Raw genomic sequence first — 16,735 nt, 5'->3', positions numbered from 1 at the left:
AAATTCAGGCATATTCACGGACACCACGCGGTGTCTCGCTGTCTACGTCACCAGATTCAGCAAATGCCTTGAAACAGCGTGGAATCGATGCATTGTAGTGGTGGCTGAGTTACATACAAAACAGGTAAGATCATAAATTGAAAACCGAATGAATGGACCATCATATGGGATATGCTCAATAGTTTAAGGTTGAAGGTTTATGGATTAATTTCCCCATCACGACTTTTCAAGGTAATAATGACAGCCGAACACAACTTGTAGCTGGAAGGAAACTGAGTCGTTCATTCTAGAACATGACATGCTAGCAGCAAAATATTTGGAATTTCATGTTTCTTCACATAAGTAGGCTAACGGTAAAAGTTATAGGTACTTAAATGTTTTTTTTAACTCCTATAGGCAACGATGCGGACTTCTCTGCGGGCACTCTCTCTCTTCGTAATACTTTCTCTCCTCCACATCCACTGCCAAGGGGCCAGGCAATCACAGGATCTCAAATGTGGAGGTACACTTTGTATAATAGACTACAAATAATACAAGGATACAAGGAAGTTTATTGCCACATGCATATAGTTACTGGAAGTAAGAAATGCAGTGAAATTATGTCTGGTGTCAGCCTATTTGTGCATTTATGGGGGGGGGGGCTGCATAAGAAAGGTGGGGGAGGATTGGGATTCGGCGGGGGGCACCAACAAGGAGCACCCAAGAGCAATACCATTTTCATGAAGTCCTAGATCAGGGGTCTCAAACTCAAATGAGCTGGGGCCAATTCTGCCAACGTCATCTGATTGGAGGGCCGGCTATTTCTGAAAATGCAATGTTCTTTTTTTCCAAATACCACACAAAACTGCAAACAGAAAGTGCAAGTGTTTTCATCTAGTTTTAAGACACCTGTGCTAGCAACCTTAGCTTATAAATAAAATAATGATAAAATAAATATTAATACAAATTATAAAATAAATGAAAAACATAACAGGTATGTGTGTGTGTTTCACACCAAATAAAAATAACTTTTTTAAACCTGGCAAACTAGGCATCAGGGTTAAGAAAGCAACACCATTGGATTTTTATATCAAAATTTCAAAAGGCCATGGCTTGAAAGTGGTCAGAGATAAAGTCCTACTGTAAATGTAAAAATCTTTGAGTAAAACAAAAGTTTATGAAGGGGGTAAATTTACCCATCTAATTTGTCACTGGATGGCAAGCACTTCAAATTATTCACCTTTCAGTAAATACTGGATGAACATATTTAAGCAGGTTTACTTTCCTTTTTTCATATTACCCACATAACAAATTAACAGGAAAACACCTAAGATGTATACCAACACCTACGATGTTATGGTTTAGTAATAGATTACTACAACATAGGCCTACAATAAAGTATTCTGGTCAAACAGTTCCTATCGCGGGTAATCTGCAGTACCCAGAAGTTCGCATCATATTGCGGGTGACTTTGTAGTTCTTTAGAGCCCTATTTTTACTAGCCCTGCTGTCTGTACCACATCCATTACGGACACCATCATCACGATTACCACTGCAACCTCCAAGCTATGTTGGGCAGAGGGTCGAAACAAGCATGGTATGCTTAGTGGACACCGTTGTATACACGCACCTCCATTCACAGACGCACCGTGACTATCACTGTCATAGACGATCGATCATAATCTCCATATTCTCCTTCAGAATTAGAATAGGTGAATAACATAGCTTACCTAAGACTTCACCACACGTGACCGTTTTTCAACATTAGGTGTAGGCCTATTTCTGCTTCAATTTCTGCAACACTATGGCCTGCATTGCTTCCGCGTCATTACATATGCACGTCTTTGTGTTTCTCGCGTGTAATACAAGTATTTCCTGAAAACTTTGCGCAGCTATTTTGGGTTTGAATCAAGCTCTGGATGTCTTGCACATAGTGGAGCAGAGTAGGCCTACAAATGAGATTTGTCACCGTACCTGGATCTATCGTCTATTTTAATCAGTATCGTTGTTTGTCGCAATGAAATAGCCTCAAGGGCCGGATTACATTATTATTTTGTCATACGTCGCGGGCCGGAATTGGGCAGGACGCGGGCCGGATGTTCAGACCCCTGTTCTAGATGTTGTTTTCCTTGTAAAGTCACACATGGATCTATGACAGTGGCCATTCTAGTGTTGTGCAGCAAATATGCTTCAGCTGAATGATTGCGTCTTCCCGCCTCATCATTTCAGCATGCAGGGCTCTTGTGGATGAGATGGAGTGGGCGATCTCTCAAGTAGATCCCAAGAAAATGATCCAGACTGGATCCTTCAGAATCAACCCTGATGGCAGTCAGTCTATAAGAGAGGTCAGGATCTTCCCTGCAGGTTACCTTAACTGTTTAGATCACATTTGCACAAAAAAATGATGTTTGTTTTCTGCAGACAATGTGTAAAAGTTGAATCGAGCTGCAGATCATTTTCATTAATATTTTTCTACACTTTCCCCTCCTATCAGGTTCCGCTTGCGCGCTCTGAGGGGCATCTCTTAGAGCTCATGGAGGGCGTCTGCGAGAAGATGAATGAGTACGGCGAGCGGGTAGACCCCACGTCCAACCGCAAGACCTACACGAGAATCACCTCACGAGACGGCAAAGCAATGGACCTCTCAGATGGAGCCCTGGATTCCAGAGTCTCGGCCCAATTAAAGTTCGCTGTGAGTGATCGTTCTCTGCTTCTTCTCCCTTCCCTCCTGAATAAAATATATTGTAGACTTTTTCTGGCAGATTTGAATAATTACAGGTCTACCATAGACCAAGAAAATAATGCAGTCTGATGCTATATGAAATTACTGATTCACCTTTTTTTTTTAGTGTGAAACGATTGCTGAACAATACGAAGATGAACTCATTGAATTCTTCGCTCATGAGAATGATAATGTGAAGGACAAACTGTGCAGTAAGAGAACAGGTACAGTGATTATTCAGTTCTGGCCATGGCCTGAACCTTGCGTTAGCTTGGCCAGAATCAAGCCACTGATTTGTAACAAGACAGCATTTTCATTATTTCACCATCACTGAGGTTTACATAGTCCCAATGCACATATGCTTTAGTAACTCCAACTGCCACACAGCCAGCAAGATTAAGGAAGTCCATCCACTGGAAATTCAATATCTTGTTTTTAAATGAATGTCTTGTTATTTTAAGGATTCCCTGATGAGCACCGCTCACTAATCTTTCTTTTTGTTTCCACCCATAGATCTTTGTGACCATGCTTTGAAAATGCCCCATGACGAGTTATAACATTAAGCCTCCACTGAGATCCTCCTGTTGATGCACAACATTAGGCTCATCAGTAAGCAGTGGGGGTTAATCAACATTAAGACAAACTGTTTTTTTTTTCTCTGTAGCATAATTAATAATTTATGTGAAACCAGTGCATCAAATCAACACTTGACTTGTATTCAGGATTTATGTACTCTCAAATATTTCATGGACCTGTACACAAGAAGGATTTCTAAGTCTGTTTTTCACAGCACAGCTGTTTTTTGTACACCACTGTTTCGATCCTTAATATATCTGATTAATAGATTCAGATTCAAGTTCAGATGATCTTTATGTTTAATCTGAAGACATTTTGCAAATCTACACAAAATAAGTGTTAGATCAGGATCAGTTTTATATGTTACTGTTGGATTCAAAATGTACATTAATGTCATCACAAGTCCTGCCTTTGTCCTTTACTGAATTTTGATGTATCTCAACATTGGACATGCTTTCTGTTTTTTGTTGTTGTTTTTTTGTTTTGTTATTTTCTTAAAGCCTTACATGTTTTGGGATCTGTTTTTTTTTTTTTTTTTACAAAATACTTAGTACTTTCCTGTATGTCTGTCTGAGAATATACATTTCGATACAATTGAGAGTGTGTTTTTAATACAAGATTAATGTTTTTCAGTGTATGCTACTAAGAGAGCTTTACAAATATGCTATCTTGTATATTGGACAGAAGCGTAACCGTAACCATAACTAGCTATTTACTAACATATTAGCTACACAAAACACAGATCATGTATTGGTTCAGGTGAATAATCTCTCATCCATTCACAGCCAGTCCCATAGACCAGTCCAGTGTGCCTATTAACACAAAACACAATTGTCACCGTCACAAGTTCATAATCTATTCAGAAAAGGACTGTACGGTTCCCAAATGTTTTACTACGGTCTTGAAATGATAGGCTATTGCATATTTTTTCTACAACCAGTTGGGTAGTTGTAGGTCTACAACAACGGTGCGCAACAATATTGCAGCTGTGACGCACTTCAATTTTATGCAGCAGTTGTTCATGACGTCACTGAAATCACATTACGCGTCGACCAATCCCACCTTTGGGCCCTTGGTACCTTCTCTCAACCTTCATCGCGGATACCAACTCAGGAGGGGCACCTTCAGAAAGCACTGGGCGCAGTAGTTAAGTGGCTTAATATTTACCTACGTCGGCATACCCCTCACATTCACAATGTCCCTACTGTCTGTAAGCAGGCTTGCGCCGAAGATCCTGAATTCAAAGGTAAGATTGTTGAGAATGAGTCCTTGCGTTAGCTTATTGGCTAGCAACATTGTTCTCGTGTAGTGGCTAAAGCAGCTAGCTCGCTAGCGGTCTAACTCCTGAATAACCATGTCCTGTAGTAATAATAATAAAAAAAAAAAGCATGTCAGTGCTGTCTAACGTTACAGTCGGGCAACTGCCCTTTTTGAGAATTAACGAAGGAGTGTTGTGAATTCTTTACATCAATGCAGCACAAAATCGTGAAATGTGATATGAGTATGAAACGTTAACCGGTTATGTTTAGCCAACTTAATTGCAAAAAGGCTAGCAGGGCAGCTACCTTCCTAGCCAGTCAGTCTGTATCGAAGTTGTTGGGTTTGTTAAGCCTCTAAGCGTAAATGTACACAGTTGACTTCTGCACGACATCGGCGAGTTTCTCATAGGCTGTACACCTAGTTGTCTGTTTGAGGTAGTTATGGTTTAAATGTGGTGGTATAACGTTATGTCGTGTAAGCCCTGAACTCCTCCACTTCCAGCATTAACGTTACACCTGATAACCTTGGAATCTACCTTGATGTGATTGCTGACTGTCTTGATTGTTAGCCAGCAGTATGTTGAGTTTGCCACTCAAAGTGTGCTTCGATCAGATCGTGCAATTGCTCCGATTGGCAAGTAATGGTTAATCCGGATCCGCAATTGCAGTAACATTATCTACTACGAATTATATTAGTAATAGTTAAGGCAAATCTTAATAATATTTCGCAAGCCTGCAAACCCCTAGCATTTAACCGAGGATAAGTTCATTGGAAAGTACTCAAGTCGCACGGTGGGTCTACAGTCTGCCATGACGGTGCTAACCTTTTACCCATTTAATTTGTTGTGTTATTAGGGCTATTGGTTTTTTTTTTATTGATTTTTTTTAAGACATGTCTTGGCAAAAATGAAAATGCAGCGCTAATGTAGAGATATGACATTGCTTATTTTGAGAAATAACTTAACATGCACGGATTGTGGATGAATGAATGAATTATGCAATTGCGTACGCCCCGTTGATTGTCCTCACGTCAGCTGACATGTATGGTGTACACACCCAATGGTTAATTTTCTAAAGGCAGAATCAACATGAACCTCATCTTGGTAACCCATAGGTCGCGCCAGGTTCCAGTGCCTCATTGTCTTGTGTCTTGAGTCAAAGTTTAAAGTTTGCGTTGCCATTTCTGTCTCAAGGTCAGGGTACACAGCTCTTTGTAAAGTCCATGAAGCATAGCTTAGCTGAAGGAGGGAATTGCACGCATGTATGACTGTGGAGTGGACAGTATTGTTCATCTCATGGCTATGAGGAGGTCTGTGTGTGAATAACTGTGCCTTTGAGGACCTAGCCTATGTGAAAATAAGCAGTGTGCTGTTATTGTTTTGGATGTTGTAAAATATTTGAATGAGTTCCCCAAAATCAACTTCTTTTTATGTAATATTACAAAATGTGTTTAATGGAAAGTGAAAGTCACATGGTTCAGTTTGCCTTCTTGTGGATGGGCAGATAGATTTAGTTACTGTATGATCCTAACTTGTTTTCATACCTAAGGACAGCACTGTCCATTATTGTTCGATGCAGCAGTGCACCTGTGTTATCTATTAGAAAGATCTGAATGATGTTCAACTTGGTTCTTCTCAGTTGCCTGTACTGATTCAGTAGATGTTGTCTCTTAAAATGTAGTGTATAACGACACTAGAACAAAAAATAGACCAACAGTGTCAGTTATCACAAGTCCCAGTCTGCTGCCATAAAAAATGTCTCAGTTATCTTTCACACTACAGATAATCAGACTTAGATGTGTCCATTGAGGTTGTTTAGGCCATCCTTAAAAATATTTTTGTTTGCAGTAACAGCCAAAAAAAAAAATAAAAATGGGTGGGTCGGTAGGTAGGTCAATATTTTTTTTTTCCAAGATTCAAAGTAAAAAAAAAAGTTCAATTTTGGTCATGGTGATTACGTAGGAATGAATTTACACAAATGTGCATATCGTGACGTAACTGACTGGGTCTTCAACCCGTGCCTTCAGGCGCACCATTGCAAACATCATTCTGATGCAGGTTATATAGACCAGCCTTTCTCAAACTTCTTTGACCTGAGGCCCGGTCATGGCAGACTTTTGGGTCATAGGGCTCATCTACATGTACCCAGAAAGAAGGCTACAATAGCTCTTGGCCACGTTATATTGAAATTTGACTATACAATACTCAATGCTATACAGTATATTATACAGTCTCTGCTCTGTTTCTAAGGAAGTTCCAAAAAACAACGTCGTTCTATTAAGTTTCGTTAAATAAATAAATAGCCTTCCAACAGGTTGAAGCGGAGCTTTGATACCAACGTTATCGATTAGTTTCAGTTTCTCTCGCGCAGACGCGCATTGAATGAATGCTCATACCACCACTTAATTGTAGGGCTCCATGTTTAATGACATCGATAGCAGAAACGTTTGTTTTCTTTTTTCGTCGATCCGCGGTTTCTTGATCAACTGCGCAGCAAATTATCAGATGAAGCATCGGGCCTAATTTCACTCCACGACTCCGCGAACCAGCAGTCTCCATGTTGCGGACCCATATTTCGAGAAATGCTGAATAGACCACAACCAATTTCAATACTCCGACACGGTCACCGCTAGACTAGGGGGAGAAGGGATGAGAAAAGATCTGGCCACAGTTCTTCCAGAACTTTGTGCCAAGTAAAAGCGTTATCAGTTTGTGTGAATGAAACGAAGCGTAGGCCATAGTGTGACATGCGTAAAACCAATGGTGTAGAGATGACGCCAAGTGAGCCACGCAAAGTGAGCCACGTTTGCATGTAGGCAATTTATATTCACAATACTTGGGCCTACTAAAAGAAATATTATTTTATTGCATTTGTATTGGTATTGGTTGTTTAGAGTAAAAAAAACAATCGGTCGGTATTAACGCAAGTTTACAACCGGCAAGTCGGTCGGACTAAAAGGGGGGAAAAAATAAATATTTGGGTCGGTTCTAAATTGACAGGGTCGGTCGGGTTACGGCAAACGAAAATATTTTTAAGGATGGCCTTAGGGTCATCCCAGTATGCCCCACATATTTGTAATGTCATGCCAATAAAATTGTCCTGTTTCTATAAACTACTAACCTTGCCCTATTCAGTTAGTAAAAGATGGATGGTGGATTGTCCAAAGTGAAGGGTACCTCAGTGTTGCCATGTGTGTGCATGTGTGAAACCACACCTCTAACCGCCTTACTTTATTTATTTTCTTAGAGTGCAGCTTGTGTCTTTGTGGCAGCAAGGAATGCCTCTTCATCATCGGTAAGAGTTCTGAATGTGTGTGCTTATGTATGTAGGTATTGTGTCTTTATGTTTGTAAAGAGTGTAGACTAAATCCTCAAATGGCTTAAACATTATTTTTATAGTAATCATACTATACACTGGTGCTACTTGCAGTTCATGATCGCAAGGTTTACATGTAGAAGCTAATCAGATTTCTAAGACATGAAGTCTGTCCATTCTCTCTTCACCTCAGAACTGTTGTAATTACTGTAGTAATGTGATTTATATCTTGAGGCCTAACTAAGCGGTGCTAATTTTACATTTTGATTGAATTGCTGTGCAGAACCTGAAAGATGTTCTGGCAGACCTAATTCCTAAAGAACAGACACGCGTCAAGAACTTCAAACAACAGCATGGCAAAACCAACATCGGGCAGATTACAGTGGACATGGTACGTTCATCATATTGCCTTCTGAATGTTACATGTACGTTAGCTTCTCCCTTATGTCCTTGAGTATGTGTTGAGAATAATAATTGTGTGTGTGTTCGTGTTTGCACCCTCAGGTGTATGGTGGCATGAGGGGAATGAAGGGTCTGGTGTATGAGACCTCAGTGCTGGACCCAGACGAGGTGAGTGGCTGTGAGTGTTGGCCTCGTCATAGGAGGACCATATATTATTGTATAGTTTAAGTACATGCGTACATTTTAATATTGAGGTTAGTTCTGCAGTGTTATTGCAATAAATATGTGTGTATTGCACAAACATAGTAAGCTGTGTGTTGGGCATTTCACAGTGTTGTGACCTAAATAAGAGTGCATCTGGTGGAGTTTGGTATTCCCACAATAATATTCCCTGACTCAGTAGAAGTGTTATTTATGAAGACGTTTGTGGCCTTAAAAAAATGTGTCTGGTGAAGCAGTTTGACCTTATATGATCTAAAATGGTCCGGTTTGTCACTTTAGAGAAGCTTTCATGCCAAGACTGACAATGATGTTTGCAGAACATCCCTTCTGTTTCAGGCCCCACGTTGTGTCTTCGACTTTTTCTTGACATGAAACAGCACAAACACACACCCATGATCTAGATGAGATGTTCAAATAATTCCAATAAAAAAAACATGATCTGTTGTTTTAGTCATCAGACAATAGAAAAGGGTCCTATAGAAAATGTATTGAGAGTATAGGAAATGAATGTAAATAGCTGAAGAACAGATGAAGGACAGTTATAATGTTATGAGTTATGTGAGGAGTAATTCAGCTGATGGTAACATTAGGTAGTACAATGACCTTAACATATATACATTTATCATTATGATGTCCAATCGGACATTGTGAAAAAGGTGAGAAAAGGATTTTTATATTTGTCACTACACCTTCAAAAAACCTTCAAAATGGAAACACAGCTGTGCTGATTGGTCTGTTTGTGGTTTCTGTCAGGGTATCCGTTTCCGTGGCTACAGCATTCCAGAATGCCAGCAGCTGCTACCCAAAGCAGCAGGCGGGGCAGAGCCACTGCCTGAGGGCCTCTTCTGGCTTCTGGTGACTGGACAGGTGCCCTCCGAAGAACAGGTTAGTGACCATCTGTGTGTGTGAGAAAGGGGGGGGAACTGTTTAAAATGTGGTATCATATCTGAATGCAAAAGTGTGTGTGTGTGTGTGTGTGTGTGTGTGTGCCTGTGCTTCATAGTGTATATATAGTAAAAATAGTGATTGTCTCAAAACAGGCAGCGGCACCTTGCAATGATTAACACACAAGACGCGTTTGCGCCCATGTTGATACAGGCCAACTGGTTGTCCAAGGAGTGGGCCAAGCGGGCCGCCCTGCCCTCCCACGTGGTCACCATGCTGGACAACTTCCCCACCAACCTGCACCCCATGTCCCAGTTCAGCGCCGCCATCACGGCCCTCAACAGCGAGAGCAGCTTTGCACGCGCCTACTCCGAGGGAGTAAACAAGGCCAAGTACTGGGAGGTGAGGAACACCAGCCTGAAATTGTGTCTGAAATTAGTTATCAGTTGCTCAGAGAAAAGTTCAAAGGTTTTGTCTGTAATGGTTTTTATTGGGTTATTCAAACTCTCACACACAAGTAATTACCCTCACCTTTAAAGGGGTGGTTCAGGATTTTGGACATAGGACCTCATTTCCAAGTTAGCAAGTGTGATATTTATCTGTGGAGACCGTTTTCAACACCTTTCATCCAGTCCTTGTAGTTGCAGAGTCCGCAGGTGCTAGGCTAGCGCTAGTCATTAGTATGTGTTAGCATTTACATCGATTGTCTGGCGTTATAATTTATTTGCCTCGGGTGTACTGTGGAGTGGGTAAGACTGTTTTTAGTGGCAGGCTAACACATACTGTTGACTTGCGCTAGCCTAGCACCTGTGAACTCTGCAACTAGAAGGACTGGATGAAACATGTGGAAAACGGTCTCCACTGATAAATATCACACTTGCTAACTTGGAAGTGAGGTCCTATGTCCAAAATCCTGAACCACTCCTTTAATTACCCTCACCTATTGCACAATGACAACTAGAGCATCTTTTAGAAGTGTAGAAATGACACGTGACACTGTGTGTGTGTGTGTGTGTGTGTTCCCTCCCCTGTGTTTAGTTTGTGTACGAGGACTCCATGGACTTGATTGCCAAGCTGCCATGTGTGGCTGCTAAGATCTACCGCAACCTGTACCGCGAGGGCAGCAGCATCGGCGCCATTGACTCGGGCCTGGACTGGTCCCACAACTTTACCAACATGTTGGGCTACACCGATGCCCAGTTCACCGAGCTCATGCGCCTGTACCTTACCATCCACAGGTCAGCCCCCCGCACACACAGAGGCTCCACTGTGTTTAGGTTAAAGCACGTCCGCTATCCGGAACTCCCCTACATGCAGTTTTAGGCACTGCTTAACCTCATGGGAGCTTCACATTATGCCGCCTGTCCAGGAATGTCATTTTAAGGTCATAGAGCAGGCATTGTTTGACAGTAACATTTGCATTTTAGTCTTCCTTAAATTAAAATGGATCTGAAGCTTAGGGCCCTAATATGAATGACAGGCGAAGTGAAAACGTCCTCAGCGACGTGTCTTGTGCATGAAGTAAAGCTATCGTGTGGAAGGAGACATTGTGCTGATCCACTAATGTTTTTGCTCAGGATCTTGGTCATGGTATTAAACAAAAACAAAACGGAGATTTTGCTTTTTGGTTATTATCCATTAGTTATCCTGTTTGTTTGGTATCAGTTGCTTATCTTTCATCATTAAGTAATTTGTCCTAATGTTGTATCAAAAAATGTCTACCGTACAACAGACAAAAAGCATACTCGCATGCTGTGGTTATTTTGCCTGTTTTTTTGTTTTCCCCCACTATGTGGAATGGCAGGTGATTTAATGGTTGGCATTGTTTGTATGTGTGTGTTCTGGCTGCAGTGACCATGAAGGAGGGAATGTCAGTGCCCACACCAGCCATCTGGTGGGCAGTGCCCTCTCCGACCCCTATCTTTCGTTCAGCGCGGCCATGAATGGCCTGGCAGGACCTCTACACGGCCTCGCCAACCAGGTGTGTGTGTCTGGTTATGAATTCAGCCAGTGTTCTGGGCTCCACTCAAAGAGGTCATTAGTCTTGTTCACTGAAAAATATTGTAGGTATTTCATCATTGAAGGGCTTCAGATTATTGCATTTCTGACACACTAACCCCATTTACCAGTGGCATATCATGTCTATATTCTGTGTTGCATTGTTATCGCTGTCAGCTTGCAGTAATGTCTGGTTGGTTGTCTGTTGTGACTGACTGTAGTAGTGCATGTCCACATGTGTGTTGATCTGCTGAAAGATTCACATAATCTGTTTTCTGTTGTATTGTGACAGACGTGGTCTCACGCTATCTGCAGCTATGTTTTAGGTGTTCAGGCATGCTCTTGTGTTCAGTATCCATGTCTATGTTATTTTGCTGGAATCTTCCCGTGTTGTGTTGTGTTGTGTTGTGTTGTGTTGTGTTGTGTTGTGTTGTGTTGTGTTGTGTTGTGTTGTGTTGTGTTGTGTTTGTAACTGCGTCTGACTGTTCACAGGAGGTGCTGGTGTGGCTGACGGCGCTGCAGAAGGAGATGGGTGGCGAGGTGTCGGATGAGAAGATGAGGGACTACATCTGGAACACGCTCAAGTCAGGAAGGGTGAGTTAAACATCACACACTGGAGTCAGGCAGCGTGAGTTTAAGGTAGTTAGTTTGTTTGTTTGGAAAATTCAGTTTCACACCCACTGAACATAAAACTTCAAGTTACATCTTATAGTTCACAGTACAGCTAGCTGGTAACATAAGGACATAAACATAACATGGCACGTAAGTTAAAATATATGCCATGACATAACACATGCAGACATCACACACTCAAGTCAGGCAGAGTGAGTTTAACAGTCATACTGTAGCACAAGTTCAGAGCTGACCCTGGGATTATTTTCCCCAGTGGCCCACACAGAGAGGAAATTTTAAACATGGCTGCTTTGAGACCTAGTCTGCATGTTCTGCGGATGTGAAGCGGTTGGGCCATATATCTGAACAACATAACCGGCCATTTGGAACTCCGAACTTAGCCGGCTCTTACGCTAATCGCCTCCTAGTATTTCCGACCGACATTATGTAAATGATCTTGTATCTGAACGAAGCGAAGAACATGTGGAGATTCTGTTCATGTGTGTTCAACCATGTTCAACCTGTTCAACCTGTTCAACCATGCAGAGATTCTGTTCATGTGCGTTGGTGTCGTTCACACATATGACCGCATAATGTCAGCATGTTAGCATCATATCTGAATCACCCAAAGGGTCTGACCTCTGTTTGACAAAGCTCCGCATTTACTGCGGAAGACGTGTCTGAAAGCAAATCTTGATTGACTCACAACATACACAACACGCACGCTTTTGGGCAAATACTACCCCGGGATCAGAAGGGACTCGTCATAACGAAACCAGTGTCTGGATTGAGGAGGAGTGAGTGTTTTTCATTAAAGATCACACAGAATGGGAAAACGTTTTTACCTTGGCCTTAATGAATAAGGGAGTGTTCGGTGCATTAGCCACAAAGCTGCATACCTTATACCATATGTTAACATCAGAGAAGAAGGTAAACTACTCTGTTCATCCATTCTATGTTCTCCTTAAGGGTCTTCGAGGTTTTAAGATACAGATATTAGTTGTAAATGACCCAATTCTATAATTAGGAGAGTTGAGGCCTTTTGTGAAGGTCCATTAAACGGAGTTAATTTTCAGTGTCTGCAGTGTGCCACCCCCTGATTGTCAGCCCAACTCACTAGCTGGTGATTCATGGGGCAACGTTGTGAGCAATGTTTATAAGTGTTGTGGTTATGGCACATTCCCATTGATATTGGGCAACAATTTATTTTCTCGAGAACTTTAATCATCAGTAGGCAAATCGTCATGATCATCCAATCAGAATAAATGGAACTGGTTATGTGGTTGCACAGCAACATTGCTCAAGAATGTGCCCCTTATCATCACCTCTCTGTCTCTCTGTCTCTGTCCCTGTCCCAGGTGGTGCCAGGCTATGGGCATGCGGTGCTTAGGAAGACAGATCCGCGGTACACGTGCCAGCGTGAGTTTGCCCTGAAGCACCTACCTAACGATCCCATGTTCAAGCTGGTGGCGCAGCTCTACAAGATTGTGCCCAACGTCCTGCTGGAGCAGGGCAAGGCCAAGAACCCCTGGCCCAATGTGGACGCCCACAGTGGAGTCCTGTTGCAGGTAAGCCTGCCTTTTCTTGGTCAAATAAGAAATTGGATGGCAATTTTGTATGAGTGAATAATTATTGGCTGAACTGTAGCTAGCATCAGGTACTTGTTGCTTGAGGTTACTCATTCAAGATGCCGTTTTAAGCCATCTTTGCTGTAGATGAAGATGCCAGGTCTGCTCCAAGACCTGTAAGAGTACTTGCCATAGGTTTGGCCACAGGCCTCTACCCATAACTGAGATGGGATGCCTGCCACAGGCATGGTGATGCAGGCTGAATTTTTAAAAAGATTGTTGCAGCATTTACTAAAAGCCCAGTGCTTATTATCAGCACCAGTATGCTACAGCATTCACTACAAACAAATCCCCTTACTCAATTCCATTGGCAGTCCCCCATGTTTTAGTCATGGAGAAGAATTGGCATATTAATCTGCAGTGAAGACCAAGTCATGAAGGATGCAGCTGTTACATTGTGTTGTATCAAAGGCTAATGCAGCTGGCTTGCAATGTGCATGAGCACCTAATTAATTTAAAAGTCCCAGAAGCTACACCTTGTAAGAATTAACCTGTCCCCCTTGGATAATCCCTCATGTAAAAAAAAGGCTACTTTAAAACCTTCAGCTGTGGAGATTGTGAAGTGTGCCGCCGACTAGGACTGTGCTCTTAATCAAGATTTGAATTTCAATCACGACATCCATTGATCATATGAACAACATAATCAAGACTGAATAATTAATTTGTCAACAATACTCCCATTTTGTTAATTCAGTGCACCCCTTTGCTGTACAGTGGCAACTGTTGTAGAACAGTTATATATACTTTCATTTATTTTATTTTACTCTTTTTTTTCAGTAGATGAAATAAAATAATAAGAGTGCATGGTGTTTCCAAAATGGTTGAGTACTCGTAACAATGATTTTTGCCGTTCTCAAACAGCCTTATTGTGACACTGGTGTGTTTTATCTTCCTCAGTACTATGGCATGACTGAGATGAACTACTACACAGTGCTGTTCGGCGTGTCCCGCGCCCTGGGGGTCCTTGCCCAGCTGATCTGGAGCCGAGCCCTGGGCTTCCCACTGGAGCGCCCCAAATCCATGAGCTCTGATGGACTAATGAAATTGGTCGGAGCCAAGTCCGGCTAGAGGAGCCGGAGGAGGAGATGAAGGAAGATTGGGAAAATGGAAGAGCTGAAATTTGGGATGGGGCAGAGAAGGGAGACTGGGGCTTGTTTTTCAAAAGGAGACCACATCACTTTAAAGAACTCAAAAGAAGGGCCTTTACCACAGTTCCAACAGATAGCTAACTTATTGTTAACAGGGCAGTAGCTGATGATTACACAGACAGTCAGAGTAGATCTGTTTGTTTTTGTGGTGTTTGGGTCTGGGGGGAGGGAATAAGGGTAATTATTGAGGAAATATAGACTTTAACTTGGCATAACAAAGCTATTCAAATGTACAGTTGACATGTTGCTGTTTAAGTTGGGGCCCGGCAGGTGAAGACTAGTGTGGATAACCAGTAAGGTAATTTTAAGATCTTTAAGGTGTATGTTAATGAACTGAGAAGTATCCCGTTGGCCTTTTCATCCCAGCTCCAGCTAATAATCAAAAATGGCTGATATTTTTGTTTTGTTTTGTCCATCTGTTTGTTTTGTTTGGTCTCTTGTCCCACCTAGGTTTGGCATTTTAGGATGTACATTTGTTTGATCTTTGTCCTTCCAGAGTGTAATAGAAGCATCTCTTTTTTTTTGTTTTATTTCTGGGTGGGTATGGGAGGGTGATGGTATTTTCCAGCTCCAAGTGGTTCTGTCTTGACTTAACCCTGGGAATTCTTGAAAAAAATGTTTTTTTTTAAAAAAAAAAAACCTGGGCTCTGAAACATTACCGCTTGCTCTTTTAAGCCCTAATTAGAAACTGGGAGTCCCTAGCTATCTGTAGCATCCTCTATACTGCCTCCATAAGCAATAGGAGGAGCATTAGGTAGATCATCAGGGGCTTGCCACAACAGTATTAGAGCGATGTGCTGGCCACAAATTTCCTTTAAAATGAATGTATAGCAGAATAAGAACACCTTCTGTTATAGGGAAACTGGAAAAACCACTTTTAATTTGTACCGCAAAGAAAAGAAAGAACAATACACTCCAACAAAGCAAAGGTCTTTTTTGTTGTTGTCATATAACCACTCATATTCAACCAAGCAGCCCCAGAACATATTGAAAACCCCAGCTCCTGAACAAAATGTGTGCGTGTGTGTATGTGTGCACTGCTTCCCAGCCAGGTGCTATATCCAACCAGATATTTAGGAAATCCCATTCAACATTCGTAGTGGGTCGTGTCTATTGGACAGCTTGGGATTCAGGTTTCACCTTAACAGAAGATGTCGATATTCCCACACGTCTCACATTTCATTGAATACTACTAATAAAAAGATGACACATTCAACAAGAAATCAAAGGCCTGAAAATGCCTCCTAGATATGAGTATATGAAGATCTGTATTCTAAGTTGAACACCAATGTGGAATTGATTTTGCCAGAAGAACATACGTCCATGCATACATACTCATTTAATGTCTGTGCTGTATTGTGACGCAACTAAATAACTACCAAATATGGACGATGTTCAGAGCGGAGTTTTTACACGACCTGGTAGGCATTGTGTGGAGTTCGTACTCGTGGGGGGTGGGGGCTTGTTCAAGTGTTGGCAGATTACTGCATCTGTAAATCTCAACTTGCACCACTGTCAATAAAGCCTGACTCCACTTGAGTTTAACCACAGACAACCTCTACGCCAGTGAATCTTCACATCACTGTGTTTCTTTTCCACCAGGACTGAAGTAAATGTGTGTGTGGGGTGGGGCACACAATATTGTGGGTTATGAGTGTCTTTGAAGTCGACTCAAACCGATAAATACCACATGTTGGATATACAGCCATCACACCAAAAATGAGGTGGAAAATGGCATAGCAGGAATACCGGTACATCACACTTACCCTGCAGGGGTTGCAGAAGTGTAGATTTGAGCTATGGTTTAACAGATTGAAGCATACTATAAGCCCATATGTCATGAAAATCCTGAAACGAGTGGAACTCAAGTGCCACCAGTCTCCCCAAGGGGATGTGGCCAGGAGGATATGAGTGAAGCCATAAATACCAGACTAACGATCTGGGCCAACAGCTGTGAGAAGAGATGTTGGAACAGAGATATACATTGAT

The 16,735-nt window shown here is 41.8% G+C and overlaps 2 protein-coding genes across 3 annotated transcripts; both read left to right on the top strand.

Moving 5' to 3' along the window:
• Positions 1 to 28: 28 nt before the first annotated feature.
• On the top strand, positions 29 to 3,821 carry cnpy2 (canopy FGF signaling regulator 2). Of its 2 annotated transcripts, none has more exons than XM_048254690.1 (6): positions 29 to 124; positions 397 to 502; positions 2,209 to 2,324; positions 2,474 to 2,671; positions 2,829 to 2,925; positions 3,215 to 3,821. In XM_048254690.1, the coding sequence occupies exons 2-6, from the start codon at positions 403 to 405 to the stop codon at positions 3,256 to 3,258; spliced, it is 555 nt and encodes a 184-aa protein (XP_048110647.1). In that variant the 5' UTR covers positions 29 to 124; positions 397 to 402; the 3' UTR covers positions 3,259 to 3,821. The 2 variants fall into 2 exon arrangements, with proteins under 2 accessions (XP_048110647.1, XP_048110646.1); XM_048254689.1 differs by having other exon boundaries at positions 105 to 231.
• A 510-nt stretch (positions 3,822 to 4,331) lies between these two features.
• On the top strand, positions 4,332 to 16,296 carry LOC125302261 (citrate synthase, mitochondrial). Its single transcript, XM_048255370.1, has 11 exons — positions 4,332 to 4,523; positions 7,783 to 7,830; positions 8,135 to 8,242; positions 8,356 to 8,421; positions 9,229 to 9,360; positions 9,574 to 9,762; positions 10,399 to 10,598; positions 11,212 to 11,341; positions 11,851 to 11,952; positions 13,329 to 13,538; positions 14,496 to 16,296. The coding sequence occupies exons 1-11, from the start codon at positions 4,473 to 4,475 to the stop codon at positions 14,664 to 14,666; spliced, it is 1,407 nt and encodes a 468-aa protein (XP_048111327.1). The 5' UTR covers positions 4,332 to 4,472; the 3' UTR covers positions 14,667 to 16,296.
• Positions 16,297 to 16,735: the final 439 nt, after the last annotated feature.

The sequence above is a fragment of the Alosa alosa genome, chromosome 10 (genome assembly GCF_017589495.1).
Source record: "Alosa alosa isolate M-15738 ecotype Scorff River chromosome 10, AALO_Geno_1.1, whole genome shotgun sequence".
Taxonomy (NCBI): Eukaryota; Metazoa; Chordata; class Actinopteri; order Clupeiformes; family Clupeidae; genus Alosa; species Alosa alosa.
The sequence above is the reverse complement of the archived record's forward strand: the minus strand, read 5'-3'. Positions and strand labels throughout refer to the sequence as shown.